General features: G+C 30.0%; 3 protein-coding genes across 10 annotated transcripts in view; 2 read left to right on the forward strand and 1 right to left on the reverse strand.

Moving 5' to 3' along the window:
• Positions 1 to 12,736, forward strand: part of Hnf4 (Hepatocyte nuclear factor 4) — a 38,111-nt gene extending 25,375 nt beyond the window's left edge. For 7 of the 8 annotated variants that reach the window (XM_018460451.1, XM_018460452.1, XM_018460453.1 and 4 more), the window contains 6 exons: positions 5,108 to 5,309; positions 5,448 to 5,542; positions 6,141 to 6,286; positions 6,815 to 7,094; positions 10,335 to 10,496; positions 11,267 to 12,736. In XM_018460451.1, the coding sequence (XP_018315953.1) occupies positions 5,108 to 5,309; positions 5,448 to 5,542; positions 6,141 to 6,286; positions 6,815 to 7,094; positions 10,335 to 10,496; positions 11,267 to 11,739 (1,358 nt within the window). In that variant the 3' untranslated portion in view covers positions 11,740 to 12,736. The remainder of the gene's footprint in view (positions 1 to 5,107; positions 5,310 to 5,447; positions 5,543 to 6,140; positions 6,287 to 6,814; positions 7,095 to 10,334; positions 10,497 to 11,266) is intronic. The other variant, XM_018460454.1, reaches the window with a different exon arrangement.
• Positions 12,737 to 14,354: 1,618 nt separating this feature from the next.
• On the reverse strand, positions 14,355 to 15,669 carry Psf3 (DNA replication complex GINS protein PSF3). The gene is made up of 4 exons (XM_018460403.1): positions 15,525 to 15,669; positions 14,879 to 15,023; positions 14,664 to 14,793; positions 14,355 to 14,595 (listed from the first exon to the last, which is right to left on the reverse strand). Exons 1-4 carry the CDS (start codon positions 15,628 to 15,630, stop codon positions 14,368 to 14,370), a joined length of 609 nt encoding a protein of 202 aa, XP_018315905.1. The 5' UTR covers positions 15,631 to 15,669; the 3' UTR covers positions 14,355 to 14,367.
• Positions 15,670 to 18,236: 2,567 nt separating this feature from the next.
• LOC108730582 (nose resistant to fluoxetine protein 6) lies at positions 18,237 to 23,326 on the forward strand. Its single transcript, XM_018460358.1, has 13 exons — positions 18,237 to 18,681; positions 19,307 to 19,551; positions 19,638 to 19,831; positions 20,377 to 20,477; positions 20,789 to 21,016; positions 21,097 to 21,313; positions 21,407 to 21,572; positions 21,652 to 21,731; positions 21,811 to 21,912; positions 21,977 to 22,109; positions 22,639 to 22,810; positions 22,949 to 23,091; positions 23,174 to 23,326. The coding sequence occupies exons 1-13, from the start codon at positions 18,468 to 18,470 to the stop codon at positions 23,324 to 23,326; spliced, it is 2,148 nt and encodes a 715-aa protein (XP_018315860.1). The 5' UTR covers positions 18,237 to 18,467.
• The last annotated feature ends 555 nt before the right edge of the window (positions 23,327 to 23,881 follow it).

Raw genomic sequence — 23,881 nt, forward strand, 5'->3', positions numbered from 1 at the left:
TGAAGAAAATGACTTCGTATTTGTTTCATCTCATACTCCAACATGCTCCAACATGCTCTTATCATAGCTCCTACTAACTTCAACGAGCGCGTTGGAGTAGGAACTATGTAGGAGCATATTGGAGCATGTTGGAGTATGCAATGCGAACAAATCTTTTATAAAAAAATAAAACTGCAACCCAATTTATTGCAACAAACATTCTAGACGAAAAATTGATCAACTCAAAGGAAAAAAATAGATATTTATATTTGAACATCTTTATTTTGAATTGTCTTTTATCTGTTCTTTTTTACGAGACACAGTCTACATAGTTTATTCTGTAACTACGTTAATTTATGATATTCACGTTGTACTGGATTCTTTTGTACTTTAAAATAAATCTTGGTAGATTTACATTTCTGTAAGCCGTAAAATACTGAAATTTTCATCCTTGAATACATGAAAAGAGCTTTTAGAGCAAGAGGAATCGTGAATTCTTTTATTTCTAAATTTGGACATTAGTAGTGTCGCCACTCGCAAATTTTATTGAACGAAGTTCCTTTGAATATTCCTCTTTTGAAGTTGCTGTCGACCTTTTTTTGAATTATTTTAAATGATTTAATAGAAGATTACACATACTGACTAATATATATTAAGTAGGTAACAGTATTGAGTAATTTCTTGTTTAATAGAATAAATTAGTAAGGTTTACCTAAGTTCATTGATTGCGTTGAACTTTATCGTAATGGATTTCTTAGAAAAGAATTGTACAGCCATATTTAACGCTAAATATCCGACGTGAATGTGAGCTATTACGTTCAAAAAAAATTTAACGCATAATCCGTCATGTGTTTGACGATAATTTGAGCGACACGTGCTACATTGTATTACAATATATATAAGTGGTTTTTTCATGTACCATTTCTACTCAAATAATCATTCACCGCGAATTGTAATTACCCTCTATTAGCTTATAATACGTAATATCGCTGTTTTCTTACCTTCCCTCGCGAGGCTGTGGAAATGTGTTTAATAAATCGATAAATAATTGTTGCGTAAACGATTTCGAAAACTCTGTTCTGTATTTCTATCGTGCTCGGAGATCGTCAGAATTACGAGCAAAGAAAATCTGTCGCGCGACATGATAACACGCTCTGATATCCATTTCTATCAATGTATATTTACTGTAGTTTTGCTTTATTTTATTTATCTTTTTCTAATTTTTAAAACTAGAAAAAAATAATAGAAATAGACTACGCATTCCCTGTCTTACAATTAGCTGATATGCTCTAGAAAGAATTGAACATATCAACATGTCTCTTCAATTCTCAGCATTTCTATTTAATTCGATATTTTAGACATAGAAAGTAATAGGCTTCAAGCTATCTCATTCTTTCTAAACTGTTAATGACAATTTCAATGAATGCACAGTCTACTCTTATTATGTCTATGATGAAATTCAATTTAAAGTTAATCTAACATTGATAGAAATGAATATTAGAAGTGTAGTGACAGCTGAAATGCACTATTTTTTTCCTGGAAATGAAATAAACTCAGAACGTCAGAACAGGCAATTTCTACAAATATATGAACAAAAAATTGTGATACAAGCAAGTAATGTGACTTTCGATATATATAGTGAAGTATATTTATATGAAAATAAATATCAATATTTTTTAATTTCGATCCGATTCTTTTTTTTTAATAAATTTTTATAATTTATTAATATAATTATTCGTGCTATTTTTACAGGTCAATATTTCTTTAATTTATATTTGCTTGCACCTTTATAATCTCATTCGAAAACACGTATGCTGTTTTTGCTGTCATTTTTTTAATATAGCGTTATCTAAAGACGTCTTTAACAAGTTACGTTTTTTCGAAAACAAAGATACGATCGGGGGCACAATTTTGTAATGGCAAAAAATCGAAATAAATTTATCTAACTTCCGTTATTTTTTGCCTTTTCCGAGATTAGATCCATCCGATAAGATCAGGAATTTCCATAAGCCATTGCATTAATGACGATAATAGCGACATGATTTTCACACGTAACGCTCAAACAGAAATGGAGTCGTAATAAAAATTGTTCTCATTTGACATTATCATTGATATGATCTTAGCTTCAAATATCCTGCTATTTAAATATTGCTATATCAGATTTCATATTCAAATATATAGACAATTATGTAATTATCACGATCAAGTAAGAGATTATTTACGAAGTAAGAGATTACTTCGTGGTAATTATCATCTGAAGAAAAGTATAAAGTCATATAGAACAGATTTAAAACTTTAAGAACTATTCGGTGTTTTTATGATATATGTTTTCTTTTATATGGAAAATAACTAAATAACATCTACGCTGCACATTCAACAATACATATCTCGGAAATTATTAAAAGGAAGGAGGGAGGATCGGTATCGCAATTTTTAATCTGGTTGATCTCACATTGAGAATTTCCTTTCGTTTGGCATTATATAGAAGCAAATATTTCTCACAATTATAAATAAATCTGGCATATTTTGCAAATTGAGCAATAAAGAAGAAGAAACCGCGGATTATAAGTTTTACAACAAGAGGGAAGAGATAAGGAGCAAAATAATATCACGTATCAATTAACTCTATTATATCGCACATTATAAACTATTTCAAGGCCTCGAATCTACGTCTTTTGCACGATATCTATATCTCCGGTATTCCTTGAAGGCACGCACGAGAATTAATTAAAAGTAAGAATTAAAACGTTCACGCGGTGAAGTATATATTAAATTCTTCACATGATATGTCGATGTTACGTCAACGATTCTTTGAAAATTGTAAGAATCCAATTAACAATAAATTTAACAATATGTATTTATCTTCGAATCATGGTGATTCATGAAATTCTAATAGAAACAAGTTGTTAATTCCATAGGATATCGATCAAATATAAAAATTTTTTAAATGTGAGAAATGGCCAAAAAGATTTAACTATAAAATTATTGAAAGATAAAAATTTGAAAAAAATATTACACATTTATAATATATTTTATATATAATCGGTCATATTTTAATATATAATATTTATTTTATAAAAGCGTCTCACTAACTTTTCCAACCTGAAATTGTATATGTAATGACCTAATTATAATTGAAAAGAATGACAATTAAGCGGTTGCATTCGTTAAATTGTTTATGAAAATATTTTCCTTTCACATACTCAATTATTTATCTTTTGTAAATTTTTAATATTTCATCACAACTGACATACTTAAAGTTTCATTATAATGTTATCTTTCATCATCGCAATATTATTTCTCGCATTATTTCTCATCATCAAGATTTATCTATTAGAATTATCTTTTGTAATAAATACAATAATTAATAATAAATGTAAATAATTTTAAGCAATATTAATATCTTTTATATTTATATTTACATTCTTAATAAGACAAAAAAGTTGTCTTGAAACAGCTTGGATAAATTTTTGCACCACTCGGTCTACATGATGATATTACTAGAAGATGTTATTAGAATTAAGCAAAATTTGATATCATAAATTTTTATTTAACATCGTATATGAATAGGATTTACAGTGTGAAAAATTTTGTAAACATACGAAGCAAATATTGAGTGTATATATTTGTTGTAATTGACTGAAGGCACATCGAATATGTGATGACAATCTTTTTTAAAATATTTTCAAAACCAAAAGATTTCTGAAAGTCTTGAATATTTCAAACACGCTGAAAGTCTCTTGAAATTTTGAAGATATATTTTTTCTTTTATAATATAATTTTTACATAATTTATCTCAATACATTTTCCATTTTATGTATTCAACAATAATGTTATACGTAAATAATATTAGTATTAATTTTATCTTTTAAGGATTTTCAATATTTTGGAACCGATATATATTTGACATATGGATGGATATTTTTCAGGAAAAATTTTTTTGGATGTTTCTGAAACTTTCAAGAATTTTTTATTTTAAATAATTCGAAACAGTTCAAACTATTTAAACAATTTTTATGTGTATTTTTATTTATCGAATTATTTGGAAAGGATCACTCTCTATCAAAGGAAGACTCTCAAATGCTTATTTTTACATTTCATGTAAGAATCAATCCTAGCTTTGAATTAATTAAACATTCGCTACGCGTTTTATCACTTACATGACATTATCGTTGTATGCATTTTCTCAAGGTTCGCGGCGATTTGCATAATTAACCCCTACTGACCCAGTATCGGCGGTAGTATATATGCATATTATTAAAATCTAGAATTATTCGCATCACAATAATTCATTAAATATGGCACAACATCATTGTCGCAAAGCATAATTTTTAATATTTAATATATTCTTCGATTTAATATCATAATGTTAATAATTTTAATATCATTTTATTTTCTTTTGTGCACATTATGTATAAAAGAAGACATCAATTTCTATCAATTGTACTGTGGGACAAGATACTGTGATTATATTTGTGATTTTATATTTCAATACCGAAATTTATTTATGTACGACTGATGTACGCTAATTTTATTCAAATTAATATTTAATATATTATACATTAATATAATGATATGTTAGTGAAATAATATTACGATTATAATATTAATAATGGTAATATATTAACTTTAATTAAATTAATAATGACATATATTGAGTTATTTTATGACAAAAAATTTTGAACATTTTGAATACTATTCGAAACTGAAAAATTATTGAAAATCTAAAAACTCTTGAATATTTCGGGGAAAACTTAAACATTTTTGAAATATATATTTCCTAAGACTTTACATTTTCTTATCTTGAGTTGCTTTTTTTTATGCAGACACAGATAACAATTTTATTTTTAAGAATTGTGATTGTTTTAACATACATATTCGTGTAGCCGTAAGAAAAAATTTTCCTTACATTTTCAGAAATTCCAAATATCTGCAACTTTAAAATTTTTCAAAAATTTTCGGTTTTAAAAATAATTTACAACTAAAATGTTCTAAAATTTAAAACAAGGATTTGTGTGTGATCTATTGCTAGTGTTAATCGCTTCCTCGCCCCTGAAAAAAATAAAGACGTCGCTCAACATGTACCATGTCAAGAAGAAAATGAATATTTGTTTGTTTCATGTTGCAGACGCAGATATGGGCATGGGAGCAGGTGCAGCGGGTGGTCCTGTCCTGGCTCTTCCCGGTCCAGGAGTCAACGCCGCTCTTTCACAAACATGCGCCATATGTAGCGATCGCGCCACGGGAAAGCATTACGGCGCTGCATCTTGCGATGGCTGTAAGGGTTTCTTCCGCCGATCTGTCAGAAAGAATCATCAGTACACATGCAGGTATGCTTGTATTATAATATTTTAGCGATAAATCGATGTTATCCGACACGTATTTTAGCAACCTCGAGTTGCAAAGCAAGTCATGATGTAGCGAAGCTTGATTCCTTGAAATATCGTCTCTCTTTTTTTTTTATACAGATTTCAAAGGAAGTGCCCGATTGACAGGGACAAGCGAAATCAATGCAGGTACTGTCGATTACGAAAATGCTTCAGAGCCGGCATGAAGAAAGAGGGTGAGTTTGATTTTGCAAAGTCGTTTGTCGCGCACTGCGAAATTTTGCTTTCAAAAGGCATGCCTGCAGGATATTTAAGGACGCCAATTTCGTCCGATTCATAGGCATTTGAAACAATTTTAAAACAATTTTCAACAAAATGGCGGTCATTAAAGTTTCATTGAAAATCTAATCATAACTTTAGAACGATAGCGACATCATTTAAGATTAAAATGAGACCAAAATCATTTATTTCAAATACCTAAAAATCAAGGAATCATATCAATTGTAAAGTTCAAGACGTTTTTTTATTGTATTATATATCAACTAGAAATTAATATTTTTAATTTATTTTTAAAAAATATTTAAAATGTAAATTTTTAGTTCGTACCAAATTGTTAAAGTAAATTATTAGCAGCACAATTACATGCTAAAGACAACTTATTTTTCGACCCATCACTCCGGTGTTCCCTCTCTCCCTTAATATGTGTGAGAAAGACCACTCGATTCTTTTGAGAACTTTTTTTTATGCGGAACTAACTTTTACAGTTACATTTTCTTTGCTTTTCTGCTCGACGAGTAAGTAGCTTATATTAAAAATTCCTGGTAATTTTCACAGCCGTACAAAACGAAAGGGACCGGATAAGTTGTCGGCGACCTAGCAACGAAGATCCGCCTGATAAGAATAAGGGCCCGTCGAAAGAGGACGTGGTAAAGGCGGATGCACGCGCCGAAATGCTCAGCAAGCATGTTGGCGGGTTAGAGGTGAGTGACTTGACCCCTAGTCAAATTAAATATTTATATTGCCATTCGTTAACGCATAAAAATTCGGCGCATTGTTTAACCGTCGCTGCGTTTATTTCCATGAATATCATGCACTTAGCAGTTCTTGTTATCATTCGTCAAACGAGCGTTATAAAATTTATTGAGTTCTTAAATCCGACGACGATCGAACTGCTTCATTTCTTATTTTGAAAATGGAACAGTAATAAAATGAAATTATCATATCTTACAAGCTTATAGTTAAATACGTTTACCCAAAGAATGTAATTTTTTAAACATTCTTTTTTAACGCTTAAAATTAACGCTGTAAATTATTTATTATGATTAATTATTATTACATAAGAAAAAAAGAAGTAATATTTTTTCGTTCTTTTTACGTTAAGGTTTCTGTTCATTCATCACTACTATGATTATGATATCAGAAGCGAGAAAATGCACAATAAAAGTTCTTGCAAAATATTGCATTAATATGGAAATATGTTAATAAAACAATACTTTCAATTCATACAGCTTCAGCAGCCAGACAGTCCGAACGGCGAAATTGATCTCAGCACGAAACGAATAGCTGGAATAAACGACGTGTGCGATAGCATGAGGGAACAACTATTGATCCTGATCGAATGGGCCAAATGCTTCGACGAATTCAAAGCGCTATCACTGGATGACCAAGTAGCCTTGCTTAGGGCCCACGCGGGCGAGCACCTGTTGCTGGGAGTGGCTAGACGTAGTAGAAACTTCACAGACGTGCTATTGCTCGGCAACGATTGCATCATTATGAGGAATTGTCCTGGTACGTAGAATTTACAGATTTACTATGGGTGTCACGGTTTTTGTTGGTCTTAAAGTTTTTCTTCTCCGAGCAGAGCGAGCGGTGTCAAGCGAAAATTCCAACGCGTGTAAAATATGTATACCTGAAAAATATCTTGAGTACGTATTTTTGAAAAGAGAAGGTGACTCGTCGAACGCGACTCCTTAAGTGATTTTTAAATGCTCAATATTATTGTACAATTATTTTGTACAATATTATTAATGCCCTCTTTGTACATTTCAAAACAAACAGTCTGGAAGCATAATATAGCCTTCAGTCATTCAATAGTATTAGAAAATATTAAATATTGTACAATAATATTGATGCTTTAGGAGCCGCTTAGAATTTTCAGACGTCCATCTCTTAGTCTCAGATTGTCAAGACACATGAATGCATATTGACAAAGTTTCATAAGTACGTTCGACATCAACCTACGCTCCGTTCAGGCTTATTGCTAACATTTTGTGCCACGTTTTGGCTTCGCTAAATAATGATATTAAATACATAACAACAGAACGTGTGCGTATGGGGGCGAAATGGGGGATACGCTTAAGAATTTTCTGTGATTGATAATGTTCTTTTTTTGATGAAAGCAAATACGAGAGGTGAAAATTAAGCAAATCTTGACCAGTGTTTTCATGGCGTGCGTTACGTAAACGATTCCAAGCTCTTTATGCATACCATCTGCAAAACACAGAAATTAATATAAATGCAAAACGTTCAAACGAGAAATAATAAATAGAAAGAGAACGATTTTATAAGAGTCTACTGCAATGGCAAAGACATTTAAGATTGTTATTTTTTCATTACAGCTAAATTGAATTACATTTTATAAGTTAAAATAGATTAATTTTTTCTCTCTCGATAAAATGCACCATAAATTCTTATTAAGTCATATCTTATATTAAATCAAAATAAATGGATGAAACAAAGGATTTGTCTTTTGCTCTTTTTTAATAAGCAAGGTTTGAAAAGATTGATCTGTACAGTAAATATACATATAAGCAGCATTTCCCGCACATGTAGAACGTATTGGAAACGTTCCAACAGCATGAATATGTGGTTTCTTATCAAGCGAGCGAAGATATCTTGACTGCCGTTGACAAAAGTCGTCAATATTAGAGCGTCTTTTTGCGTGTTTTTTTAGCATTTTTTTTCCAAGAGTTGTGTACACTTGAAAGAGTCTCTTCTTCTAAACAGCCGATTCGACGGCGACCTTCACCTTTTGGCTTACGTAATTTCGTCGTTCATGTATATGTGTTGCCACAATTTATTCAATAGCCGAGCGCTTACATGATGCGACGCTTTCTTCAAAACGTTATATCCCGTTTCATCATGATCCCGTAATAAAACCATATAACCACATATCAATTTTATCCAGTGATTTCATCCATTAGAGAAGGAGAAGAGTTTCTCGAATGAAAAACACAGCTAGAAAGCTAGCGATTGCTTTCGTTCGTCTATAAATAGTTCCCTTCTCAATAAATACGTAAGACGCGCCAATTTCATAATATTTCATGATATTTTAATATTTTATCGTAAACACGTAGGTCTTTCCTCGCATATCGGATCTATTTGGTGAGTCGCGAAATATAAAAATAACTCGTGAATATAAAATTTCTCTACCGTTTTCCTCTATTTCCTTCCCAAATATGCCAAATTCGAGATTATGTTGCGATTATATCGGTGTTTGATTATGTTTCCATATTAGTGTAAGTTTTATACATTTACGTAATATGTTATAAATATATACACATAATTCTAACCGCCTTATGCGTTTTTGTACTGAATAAGAAGCACGAAATCATTGAATGGGAATTAATTTTACTTAAACCCCTGAAACTTTTTTACATTGACATTTGATTGTTAATCCTACAGAGAGAAGTTTTGCTGAGAAGTATCTAAAAATTTAAATACAGACAGGTTTGAAAATAATTTTGGCGGAGCATCAAAATAATTATGTAGGACGCTTTTAAACTAGCTGCTAGAACGTCAAAATTTTTTGTGATCTTGCTCATCGCACTTGAGATTCCTATGCAATTATTTTAATAGCCTAACAAAATTATTTTTATATCTATATGCCAAATATTTAGATATCATATATTTCAGCAAAATCGTACTTCCATGTAATCATCATGATGTATCAATCTAATTTCTATAAGTCGGAATAACTTTACGAAACGCAGACGGTTCTCGTAATGCAATATTCTTTTTTCGTTCAAAATTTAGCAATTTATTGTATTACGAGAACAAGTGTATTGTGTCGTATTATGCGACCGATAAAAGGAACATCATCTAACTGAGCTAATCGTATTTTGCAATGTAAAACATTTTCGGACGGAATGTTATGTCTCTTTGTTATTAACTTTACTTAATGGAAGGAGGTTTGATGTTGGGGGTCATGCGCAAAGCGACTCATTGACTTCGAAATGACTTTTTAATTACGATAAATGCGCGAGTAAGCAAATCTTATCATTTTGTCGACAATTAAATTTCAACTTCGCGCTGACAATAAATTTAAACTGAAATTGTAAATAAGATCCAGATTTGTTGATCTGAATAATTAATTACTCAAGAGTACACAAGTATCTGCAATAAACGAGTATTTGAATAAATTATCGAATCTTAATATTCGAAGAATCGAATTTACCCGAGTCTGTAATTTTCTCAGCTACATTCGTAGTCCTAATTCATAAAATTTGTGCTTACTTTATAACATAATAATGAATCGCAACGCGCTGATAGTTTATTATTTTATTAACTATATGTTTCGTCTGTTTTCGTTGCACGATTATGGGGCTTAGGTGGTTGACTGAGTCCGGAATTCGTGTGTTGAGTATGTCACTTTAAAATGCATGTCGATGCATGAACATCAATGTTTGGTTTGGCGATACCTTAAGTTGGTGCAGAAAATCCTTAAGAATTTATCCATCCATATTTATCAAATATAAGATCAAAAATAAATTTACAGCAAAGTCGTAGCTCTTTTTTTGTCCAGGAAAAAAAATTTTTAATTTTTCAATTCTCTTTCACACAAGAAATTTAAAAAATAAGATCTTTATTTATTTTTATTATGAAATTTAACGGAGGAACGAATCTTTTGCACCGACTTACAATTAATATCTGCAAGGCGCAGGTATTCTTTTTTCCTCTTTTTGTTCTATACCGGACTCAGTTTCTATGGGATAAATGAAGGAACAACGGTGTAATCGCGTCTATCAGTAATATCGTTGCAATTTGTAGAAGGAAGCAACCAGCAGGACAATCTGGACATCAGCAAGGTGGGCATCAGGGTGATGGACGAGCTGGTGAAACCGTTTCAGAAAATCAAGATCGACGACACGGAGTTCGCTTTTCTCAAAGCTATCGTGTTCTTTGACCCGAGTGAGTCCCGTTTATAAATTCGAAAGATCATCACGCGACAATTTGATGATCGCGATTCGCGACGCGGAATAGAAAACATTACCAATAGATGCAATAAATGCGTGCTGTTAATGTAGATCGAATACGATTCGTTCACCATAATCTCTACGTTCTTGCGGTCAATTCGGTCTCGTTGAGGCAATTACGCCTCGCGGTTTCACCAGGCTTTCATAAACGACGCAAATCATTGCTTATTTATAAATATCAATGATACAGAAAGAAAAAATTGCGTATCCCAACTCACGTTGATGTATCGATATTTAATAAACCGATTAATTTAATATTGCATCATGATATCTTCATTCAGATATTGCGTTAATTTATAATTAACACGATTCAAAGTTGAGAATCGTGGCGATTAAACTCTTGATCACGTTTGTCACTTTCCGATTATGTTCCACTAAAAATCGCCAATTCTCCTGTCGAAGATCGATTGCTACTAATATACAAAATTGTTATTTGTAATGCATTCTTCAAAAGAAAAAAAAAGATCGTTATTATTTGATCTCCCTGCTGAAGATTTCTTTTCCAAATCGGAGAAAATGGACGCGCACATCATAAAAGAAAAAGGATCATTAAAATTTTGAGCGGTTAGCTGGAGATTTTTTCCGTCAACTGGAGAATCGGAGATTCCTTTAAAAAGCTAAAGTTTCCAACCGAAAACCAAAGAGTTAGCAACCATATATTTATTAACGATTAAACTTCTTCTTTATATATTCCCCATTTTGCAGACGCGAAAGGACTGAGCGATCAGAAGACGGTCCGAGAGCTGCGTCACAACATCCAGATAAAGCTCGAGAATCACATCAGCGATCACCGCTGCGATCTACCAGGTCACTTCGGCGATATCTTGTTGATGTTACCAGCTCTGCAGTCGATCTCATGGCAGATGGTCGAGCAGATCCAATTCGTTAGGCTGTTCGGGGTAGCACACATCGATAATCTACTTCAGGAAATATTCCTAGGCGGTACCACGTCGGAGATGAACGGCACTGCTACCCCATTACCGATCTCGAACACCGCGCCGGGCAGTTACATGAGCAGTAACGAGAGCCCCAGCAGCCCTTTGACGCCGGCGAACACTGATGACTTGAGCCCGCAAACCGATCAGATGCCCGTCATGATTCTGAGGGATCTCACGCCGAATCAGGACTTCAGATACTTCAAGCAGGAGCCCAGCCTCGAGCCTGAGACCAGCTTCTGACTAGCTTGGGGAACTGAGCTCACTGTTGGATAGCCAACGACGTTCTGCTCAAAAATTGTTGCTCAATTAACAAAACAGCTCGTATTATGTTAGTCGAATCAAATGTGATTGTTGATCCGAAAAATAAGATGAAGTGAGAAAAAGAGACGAAAGATCGATATATGTTGTGCAACATGTGAGAGGAGTTAGCGCGAAAATATCCAGATTTATACGATTATAATTTAACGGCGCGGCAGTGATCACGATTTCTAGTTGTGGTTCATGATTAGCCAAAGCCTGCTCACTTGTATAGATAACGATTGATCGCTGATCAAGATGAATGCGATAAGCGATCTAAAATCGTGTCTTACCACTATTTTACTTGCTACTACTACTGTCACGACAGTATTCGGGTCGTTTCTAAAAAGCTAGAAAACGAGGATAACACGTGTATCGCAATAATAATCGTGCAATTGACAATAATAATCCCTAGATAGCATTGAACATTCCCAATCAGCCAAGTATGCTGAAACGGCTTTATCAAAGCATCAAATTTTTGTCTGTGGAAAGGTTACAAATCTAATGCAGAATTATCTGTTACATCAGATGCTCGCGTTAAAATGCGACAAAATGTAATTGCAACATTGCTAAAATGTTCCATGCTATCTCGATCATTAGCGACTAATGGATTTAATTTAGAGCAGGGACTGAAACCGATGCAATTGTGATGGGTTCCTGTTTGCAAAAAGTATGCAAAAAGAATCGAAGGATTCCTAGCTTTATCATAATTGATGCAGCATTTTTATTATGAAATTAATATTAATAAAGATCGATTTTCTGTGTCTTATGATATTGGAACTTGAATTCACCGAAATAAGATCGGTTTCAAACCCTAATTTAGAGAATAGAAAGTAAGATCATATCCGATTATTATATTTTTATACATACAATTAAGTCTGCAAATCGAGTTAAATAGACGGAAATAATAGGAAACATCAAGCATTGATGTAACGAGAAATATATATATTTTTTTCTACTATTCTGTTCAGTCCGAATTGGATGAACAGCGTTGTAGTTCGTGATGTAATGTAAATAGCATGATGCAACAACCTATAATAATATGTATAACATTCCAAGTATAGTGGTATCGATGCAAACGTTATAGATAGTCTAAATATAATTGATTGGACGCGCTAACGTAATCATCGAATGCGGGTCCTCTGCAAAATGAAAAGTGCGCCATTGCAATGCAATTTACCGTTAGTAGTAGTAGTGATGAGGAGTGCACAGGTGTTAGCCATTTTGTGTATGCGAATGTCGAGCGGTAAAGCTGGCATGACGGCCGTACCTAATAAAAAAAAAATGGCTAGTGCATCTTGGGTGCCTTCGAACAAGAGACATATATGACACAGTGCATCATTACATCCTTGTTGTTCGCCAATGTTAAACAAGGATAACACGATCACCGTGTTGTATTGAGTCGCTTATTGGAAAGCACCCCTTATCGCGGTGTTAGTCTTTAGTCTCATTTTAAAATGTCAATGCTGACATACCTATATGGCCGGATAGAAAGCAATAGCATAATAATCGGATAACAAGTAAAGTTAACGAAATAGAGAAGTATAATGAGTACAGAGATATTATGAGTAATACAAATACACGTCTATTGTATAAACATGCATCGATTGCATGATGATTTGAGTTATAATTTTTACGAAGTTATAGTTATGCGAGAACAATTGTGAACTATGAGAAAAAATTTTCGTGCAAATTTCACGAATCGGTTCCATTTTCGAAAGCACCCGATTTGAAAAGCTATTAAGAACAATCCTGATCTAAAAAAAATTATGCAACATATATATGCATTAGATAATCAAAATTTGCAAATAATTTTATTTGCAACTGTATTTTTTCTTTGTTTATATAAATTAAACTAATTTGACTTTTGCTTGTTGGAATAATTTTATGAATATGCGATATTTCATACATTATATTCTGTATGGTTTCTCATGACATGTATTCAGTGTCAAACATATATACATATATATATCTATAAACAAAGTTTCACAACACATAGTACTATATAAAAGACATATTTTAATATAAGTATATATTGTAATTAGTTCGGCAAACATATTTTATATTTTTGTACGAAGAGTTTAATAAATATTAATGTTTAATGTAAGATATAAATTAGTGCAAGAAAAAGCGCGTGATTTCATTGTTAATAAAATGATATTCCACTGGAAAATGTAGCATATATTAGTGTTTCATTGCATATGTCTAAGATATTTTAACAATTTTTAGTCATGGGTTGTGAAATAGATATTACCTTTTGTTGTATGATTATATATTGTTGACAGTTCAAATGTGACTGATTCCATACGAGATACGTATGTATATATTATATATATATAAATAAAATTTTTATTTGTTATTTAATAAGTAATAAGTTACACAGATATATATTTGTATCTTTAAATAAAGGGATATGTAATTTTAATGTATAAAACAATAAATTTTATTTAATATTACAATCGCATTTATTATATCAATCACTCGTATAAAAAATTATATCGCACAAGTATATAATTATAGTACTTTACATTTGTTTTATCATATATACATATATCGTATGCAGTGCACTTTTTAATCCAATTCATAATCCATTCGTTTTCGTTTTTTAAGATTTACGGCGCTCTGTGAAGTTTCAATAATGCATGAACCTTTTCTTAACCATTCGTTTAATTGCAACTTGGCCTTCCTGCCTGTGAGAAACAAGTCTCTCTCTAATCTTGGCAGTAAGCTGTTTTGCATAGGATCAGAAACAGGATTTTGTGCCCAGTCCATAATCAATCTAAATCGCGATCTGAAAGTCTAAAAAACACAGAACAGTTAAACAATGAATATGAATTAATGAATAGCTTAAAGTTAATATCACTTACTAATAGCAAACTGTCAATTATCATTTCACAATCACGATTGTTGAATTTCCTCAAACATATTCCCAGTTCGTAATAATATGGATTCCATTTATTCAGTACAACAGTACAAGCATCTGCTAATAAAATTTCTCTACAATAAATACGAGAAGCAAACTGTTACAAAATTTTCCTTAACAGAAATTAATTCTACTACGTAAATATAAACTAGTACGAACCTGTAGCCCTCCTTGTATGTTTTGGGAATGTCTACACTGACTATCGATTCTCTTACTTTATTTAGTGGTTGCGCTAACCACAATGGAAGTTCTAACTTCGCACCTGGTTTTAGATCCTCTGACTCAGAGGATAGATCCAGAAAACCTATATATGCATAATACAATACAATGTAAAATGATCATATGTACAAAAACAAACTCCTATTTTCTATGCAAAACAAATATAACATAAGGAATAAAGTATCTGATGTTTAGAATAAAATCAACTGTTAAATTTTGTTGCAACTTTCATTATAATTAGAAGTTAAAAGCTTAATTAATAACTATATTATTGTAAAAATTCTGCACAATAATGTAAAACAATCATACAAGAATAAATTCCTATTTTTTTACACACTAAATGACATTAACATAAGGAATAAAATATCTGTCTAGGAAAAATCAATTGATAATTTTATTGCAACTTTAATTATAATTTCAAGTTAAAATCTTAATTAATAACTGTATTATGCAGAAATGCTCCGCTTGTCAATAAAAGAAGTACAATTCCGCTTGTCTTTTTGTTATTATAACGTTACATTTAAGACTAATAAACAAGTCTGTTTTAATAGAGAGAAAAGATGTAATAAAATTTTAATAAGCTTACCTAAGCGAGGTAGCGTAACTTCTACTTTGCACGATATTCGTTCTTCTGTACACAAAATATCCGTCAGGGAAAAATAATCCGGCATGTAACTGTAAGACAACGTCATTCTGTCTGCTCCAATACTGTTTTGAAAATCTCAACAGTCTCCATCATTGCATCTGGTTTGCACTGCTATCTGCTGATCAACAATCAGCGCCTCTTACGAAATGATATCGCATTTCTTCTCTTTTTTCTTCTTCTCCTTTGATAAGAAACGCTGGTTATGGAATAACATGGGATGGTAATGTAGGTAACACGTCAACATTTTTACCTACATCGAGAACCTTTAGACACTTTTATGCATGGTGTGAAGTTAGCGCCGCACTTTTTGAATTTTATAATTTCATTGTGTTTGATTGTGCTAATTATATAGGTTTGTGCTAATTATATAACTTCACTTATATTTCAGAAAATAAAAAAAAGTATAATTTTTACAGCCCCGCACTTTCCGAATTTTGGATTTTCTTTAACTGTGTTGAATTATACTTTTGTGTGCAAAATATGAAGACATGAAGAGCATCCACAAGAATGAAGACAATATAATTATTATTTACTTGATAAAGTAAATAGACGTGCTTTTATTAAAATAGATTTAAAATAGATAATTTACGTTAACAATACAATTATCTACTTATTTTTTTATCACTTTCAATAATTTATACGATCAAAAGTCTTCCTCAGGTCACTAATGAAAGGTAATATCTGCTGAAATATATATTTACTATTCAGCTTTGGTTTTATATACATATCTAATATAGAGTATATAGATGAGGGTGCCTACAATTCGCAAGTCAAAATATCATAGCAAGAAAGTTTTCAAAAAAATAAGTTATAAGAACATCATCGTTTCTCATTCTGAAAAGTAATTTTAGACATACATATATGTTTAATATTAGCAAATTATAGATTACGGTTAATCAGCCACCTGTTTATGAGTCATCGGTTTAACACACCTACTATACGCGCTTATAAATACTAAATAAAAGAATGTGCCCGCAGTAATGATACCGTATGTAATATTTGTTTTGAAATTGATGGATATTGTCAACAAATAATCATAACGTGATTAAAAAATAATTTTATAATTTATCGGAATTATATCGCTACTTGATTATTAACGGTATCAATAAGATTATTGACAGTATCAATAAGAGATGCATATATATTAACAAAATTGAATAGTTGATTCAATCAAGTGACATATGTACGGGTCATTATTTTATTACAATAATTATAATTTTTTAATCTTATACATTTATTCTTTAATTCTCTTGAGCCTTTAATTAAACCGAAACATACATTGATAAATTCTTTCTTTATTATTTTATTCATTTATTTTTTCAATATTATTATTTAATAATTATATATATATATAAGTATTTTATATATATACATATATATATATTTATATTATAAACAGTACTTTTTTTAATATAAAAGTATAAAGCTAATTACAGACTATGTCTAGATGGCTACCTGTTCATGAGTCGTGCGTGTGTGTGCAATAGTATATATTAACGACCGTTTAAACGTAATCTATAATTGGTTATATTTAAACTCTTTATTATCTTGAAAACTACTGCTTAAAATAAACTTATTTTTTTGAAAACTTTTTCGTTGTATTATTTTGAATGAATTTTAGGACATATTGTATATTACCATTATACAATCGACGTTCCTCATTCGCGGATGTCATATACTCGTGAATTGTTGCAAATATGGAATGGTTAAATGTATGATAATATATTATATGAGATAGGTTCTAAGAAAATATTAAATTAAACAAAAAATTTATAAGAGAAGACTATTATTTCTATTTAAAATAAGAAGATATGCAATGTATATATATGTATAATAAACATGCATACTCGATATATACTTTTAATTAATTTTTTGTTGTTAATTAACTGACATAAAACCTAGTTATTTTATAAGTAGTACATATATGTAGTAGTAAACATCAATACATTAACTATAATTATAAAGACTGCCTATAGTAACAAGTAAAAAAAAACCATTGAGCCTAGGTTTGCTCTATTTGTGGTGCAAAGCACGAGCTTAGTCGTACAAGGACTTTGAAATAGTGAGGACTTAAAAAGTGTCATGGATATCGTATACCCAGTGTGACATGTACGTAATTTTTCGCTAGAGTGATTAATATAAATAATAATACATCTTTTTCTATTTACTTATTGTGAGAATATTTTTACATATTTTTTAAGACACATGTCATGAAATGTAGGAAGTAGATCCAAATTCAAATCATGGTTAAGGTAATATTTTTTTGCAATAAATTATATATAGTTTTTTAGCAAAAATGTTTATTAACATCAAGTTATTTATAGCTTTCTAAAATGCTTATTAATAACAATATTATTAAATTGCTGGTCAATTTAATTTGTGATGTTATTGCCCTAGTTCTGTGTATGATTGCGTTTCAAGACTGAAAATTATTTCGGCGTTCAAATTACAAAACTGGATATTTTTATTGTGTGTATTCACGTTACAGTCTTGAGACATTTTATTCACGTACTTCTTCGTTATATGAATGAATATTATTTAATTTTATTAATAAAAAATATTTATTTGTAGAGAGAAAAGAGGAGACTAGAAATAAAGCCAATATGATCTACTGAAAAAGACATATTAAATCGATACTCGAATCTATCTAAGTTTATTGTGGTTTCATCTCTTCTCCGCTGTCATCACATATTTTGACAGTTGTGCAGGTTGAGGGTTAATAGTTATACACTTACAAAAAAGTTACACACTTGTGCAGTAAAAAATTTTGTTATAAAACTGTTTTGCTCTTCTGCATTTTAAAAGTGATTTTATGATTGTTGTACATAGATATTTGTCTAAAATGAAAAAATAAAAGTGATTCTTGCAGATTAAAGCATTATAATGCAACGGCAATTTGTGTTTATTTTATGTATCTTGACAAACCTAACTGCGTTGTTTTGTGTCTCTGCATATACTCATAAAATTACTCGTGTTCAGACACTGCCTGCTTATGTCATTGCTTCGAAAACTGATCTTATCAGCTCGACAAAATGCGGAAAGGAATTACAGAACTTCCGAAATGCTGTTGATCAACGAATACCATGGAGCTTGAAAGGTATATACAAATTAGGATAATAGTAATATAATTATAGTAATCATAAATAAAACACATCTATCTAAGGACATGAAAATTAATTAATAGGCAATCTCATTAGCGTTTAATCTATATTTAATAGTTCAACTGCAAATATTTAAATTAATTTAAGTGAAATCTAATTTGAATTAATGTAATACTAGTATAACGCTTGTCAAAAAAAAGATATACACATATATGACCTGTAAAAAAAAGTAAAATGTAAAAAAATTACAAATTAATGATGTTACAATTTCATATAATAAATATTATAATATTTCACTACTTTTTGCTTAGTTTTTAAGAATTTCTTTGTAAAATGTAACATAAATATTGTTTCTCAAGATTACATAACTTTTTTGCATCATTATCATCTATCTATATTCATTTTTATAGAATATGATTTTATAAAACAAGAGCATATAATTGATATATTAAGACAATATTAATAGGTATCTAAAAATTTCAATAATGCAAAATGTACAAGAATCTTTGTTTGATACTCTTCTGTATAATTAATATAAATATTAAAGGATTGAGTAATAGTAGTAAAATTAGTACATATTGATTTTGTGTAAATAGTAACGATGTAATTTTTATCTTTTAGTGTTAGATTCCAGTGGCGGATTTGAATCAGGTTTTCTTTATGGTAATACTTATTGGCTCGGTAGTCGTAGTCAGTGTCTCGATACGATAAATACGGCTCCTTTACAAATCGCAGAGCAGAAAATATCAAATATTACGCTGTATCGTGATCCGCATAAGGAGTTTCCGCCATTCGAAATAAATTACTTTGTTGCTCATCTGAGACATAATAGTACTCTTAAATATTACGTAAATGTATTTAATGAAGTAAGTTTATGAGATCTTCATGTAGTAAGAATATGTTTTAACAAATTACGTTGAATATTTAAATATAAATAGAAAATTTATTTTAGAACGTGATTTCGCTCGGACTTTGTTTACCAGCATCGTGCACTATAAATGAACTAGTTCTTATTTTGGAAAGAGTATTTCATGATAAAATTACTTTAATTGATGATCTTTATTCCGTGGATTTCCAATTAATCCAGGTTAAAAATCTAAAAGATGAGAATGAATGGCTATCCAGCAATGCGTTACTTCTAGTCGGGTATGTCTCGAGAAAAATATAAATAACAATATTTCACAATAATAAGATTATAAAACAGAGAGACGCAATATTTCAAATAATTTTTATTAAATTTCAAGTCAGAATTAGTAGAGAAAAATCACCGATATTGACACAGTTTAATGAGACACACTCTTATTTTTCGGAAACTAATCATTGTGTTTTCTTAATATTGATAAAACCATGATCTATATAAAATCAGCCAAATATGCATAAAATCGACTAGAAAAAAATTCTACAAATGCGAAAATAAAATTCTTACGATACTTACGAATTTCTTTTGAGTATCAGGCTGCTCCTTGCTCTGATAAAGTGAACTGTAATTCATAAAATGTTGACATTCTAATAGATCTGGACACGGAGATAACCCGTGAAACGCATAGGTTCTATAAACAAATGATGATATCGACGACCTTTCTCTAATTTTCAAAAAGTTCAAAGACTTAATAAATCCAATATAAGTAAAATGCCTATATAAATTAATAAGAGGGTGATAAAGAATTAATACAAAAATATTTTATTTGCAGTATAACCTTGGCATTTACTTTTTTTATGATAACAATTGGAACGTTATATGATATATTCGTTCATCAAAAACATATGAAGGAAAATGCAACAAATAATGGCAGTAAGCATTATATTCAAAACCTCTAAAAATACTTTTCATTTCAATAAACCATTTGGAGTTTTAATACGCTTCATTTTTCGTCTTCAACAAATCAGATGCATCTTTTTTCTTATTCAAATTGTTTAATAGATTTTAAATCAACAATTTTAATTGTTTTAGTAATAACCAATAATATAAAATTCTTGTGTAGCTGTAATTTTGTATACATATAATTTATTTGTATAAATAGTTTCATTTAATATTATTTTTACTTAATCGAAAAGCATTTTGATTTCTTAATGTACTACTAAAGATTCAGAATTATGATTCAGATGTGAAACATGTATCCAAGGATATAAATATGGAAGTAAATTTGTCTTCATATCATGAAAATATAATTGGAGGAATCTTAATATGTTTCTCCATTTATACAAATACGAAAGAGATATTTCGCACAAAATTAGATACTGGTGCAATATCCGCCCTCCATGGCGTAAGATTTTTAGGCATGTGTTGCATAATCATGTCTCATACAGCTGTTTATGCAATGGATTTTATTGGTAAGTAATTAAAAACACATTTGAATGGATCTCTAGGTTTTTATTTTTTATGTATAATGAAAATTACTTTGTGTATACAGACAATAAAATATGGGTGTGGAGGAGACAGTTTTACCATCTTAACAATTATATAGTTGGTATTAGAATTGTATCAATCGACTTTTATTTTCTTTTAAGCGGATGTTTAGTGACTTATATATATTTGATGAGTAAAATGAACAAAAGACAGATTGAGTCGACTAATTGTAGAGAAAAGTTAATTGAATTATTTGTTCATATAATAAAAAGATTTATTCGGTATGATCTTCGTTACGCTAATATGAGCAACAAGAAAAAATAATATAGTAATTGTAATAAAATTCTTGCTATAATTACCATTTTATTTTTAAGACTGACACCGGCTTACATGATGGTGTTAGGTATATTTCAATTAAGCTCGGTTTGGTTTGATAAGACGTCCCAATTTTATATAAGCGAAAGATCACACGAAACTTGCGCTAAGTATTGGTGGAGAAATCTTCTATACATAAATAATTTTTTTGGTCTTGATGCAATGGTATGAACACGCTTAATTAATATCAGGTTAAAAATTTATTGGGAGACATTAAAATTCTTATTCTAAAATTTGTATACAGTGCATGAGTTGGAGCTGGTATATAGCTAATGATATGCAATTATATGTAATTGCTATGACATTGTTGATTTTGTCGACTACGTAAGTAAACAAGCTATTGATAAAAGTCTAATATGTTCATCGAATAAATTCTCAAATACGTACATATTACGAATTTCAGATATTTCTACACCGCTGTTACGATATTGGGTGCATTTTTAATTGGCTCAATTATTCTTAGTGGTTATACTTCTTACGTTTATGAAATTGTACCATTTCAAACGTAAGTTATCGACATATTTTGTTTATAAGAATTAATTAAGAAAACGGTCTTTTTATTGTTATAGATTCAATGAACGTTCAAAAGAGTTTAGAGATGTTTTTTACTTCTTACCATGGTTCAGAATAAGTCCATATGTTATTGGAATAATTACGGGTTACATTTTAACAAAAACAAAGAATAATTTGATCTTGAAAAAGGTAAAGTATTATTTCTATTTTTATAGTTCAACATATAAGTTCAATAAGAATTATAAGGATTAGTTAATATCCGAAATGCATTTATAAAAATTGATTAAAATAACGATAGAAAATCTATAAGCACGTCATTCATTGATATACTTCATTTGCTTTTTAATGCACTTGGTTCAGCGCTTAATAAAATTTATATCAGAAAAAAATGTTTTTGATTAGTCTTTCAATCATGCATACATTACTTTTTTATGAGGTTTTCGATTTGACGAACAGATTTTAAATAATTCGAAAATATGAATAATTATCGTTTCTTTGATAATATTGCAAAATAACGTTTTCTATTGTTTTAAATAAATTTTATAAATGTATTCAAACATTTTAATATTTTATTGATTTCCTCTGGCAAAGAATATAATTATTGAAATATTCGTAAATTGTATAAATTATAACTTACTAATTTTTTTTTTATAAATTAATTAAAAATGTAAAAACAAATAAATAGAAACATTTTATAATAATTCAATATATATTTCAGGAAATTATAATTTCGTGTTGGTGTCTTGCTAGCGCTTGCTATGTTTTTGTATTTAATCTTTATGGGAGACACATGTCCGTTTTGGCTACTGCAGTTTATGTTGCGCTGTACAAAGTGTTTTGGGCAATACCTATAGCATTAATTATAATAATGTCTTTTCATAACCCCGGAGGTTTGTTTATTTATTAATATATAATTATATTATATTAAATTGGCATATTGTCGTAGTAAGAGTGACGTATCATTTTTCAATTAGTGTTTCAATTTAGAAACATGTTTTAATAATAATATACGCTTACTTTTGTTACAGACATTATTACTCGGTCCCTATCATTTAAAATCTGGGTTCCATTTAGCAGACTCACGTATTGCGCTTATCTTTTACATCCTGTCATCATACGATCGATTTATTTAAGCAGTGAAACAACAGTTCACTTTGAATTTTTATTTATAGTAAACACACGAACATTTAAAATTCTAACGTAAGAAATAGATTAGGAAAATGTATTTATTCCTTTTTAATTTTTGTTTTCAGATGGTTACGGGTGTGGGATATATTGTGATTAGTTATTTTTGCTCTTATATATTGTCTGTGATGGTGGAAATACCCTATATCTTGTTGATGCGAATGTTCATTCAATATCGTATTATAAACAAGTATAAGATGTTTGATATAAAAATATCGTAATTTTGCATTTAAATGTATTGTATACGTATAAATACATATACACGTATATATACATATGTGTAATATTATATTAAGAGATGTTGTTAATTAAAATTCATGCAATTATAAATTATTATACTTATACACTTTATCATTAATATTAATATATTATAATGATAATACAAAATAACGGAACATTAATTCAAATTTGTCGCAAAGTTATATTTTAATTCAATTATATTACAAATTTTTTAATTACACTATTATAAATTACGAGATTGAGAAAATAATTGTTATTTTTATTAAAAGGTAGATTACAGAGAATTATTAAGTGATATACTTATTACGCTTAAGTTTTATAAATCGGATTATGAAAAGTATTTCAAAACTAATAAATAATAGATCTCTCTTTCACTCTCTCCCTCTCCCCCCCTCTCTCTCTCTCCCCCTCTCTCTCTCTCTTTCTCTCTCTCTCTCTCATAAAGTGCATTATATTAGAAATGAATGTGCTAAGTATGCCAAGTCAGCTACTGTTTTCTATGCAAAATTTTCTATACAGTGAATTTTGGAACATGT

Source organism: Mycetomoellerius zeteki, unplaced genomic scaffold (assembly GCF_001594055.1).
Source record: "Mycetomoellerius zeteki isolate Tzet28-1 unplaced genomic scaffold, Tzet1.0 scaffold94, whole genome shotgun sequence".
In the NCBI taxonomy this organism is placed as follows: domain Eukaryota; kingdom Metazoa; phylum Arthropoda; class Insecta; order Hymenoptera; family Formicidae; genus Mycetomoellerius; species Mycetomoellerius zeteki.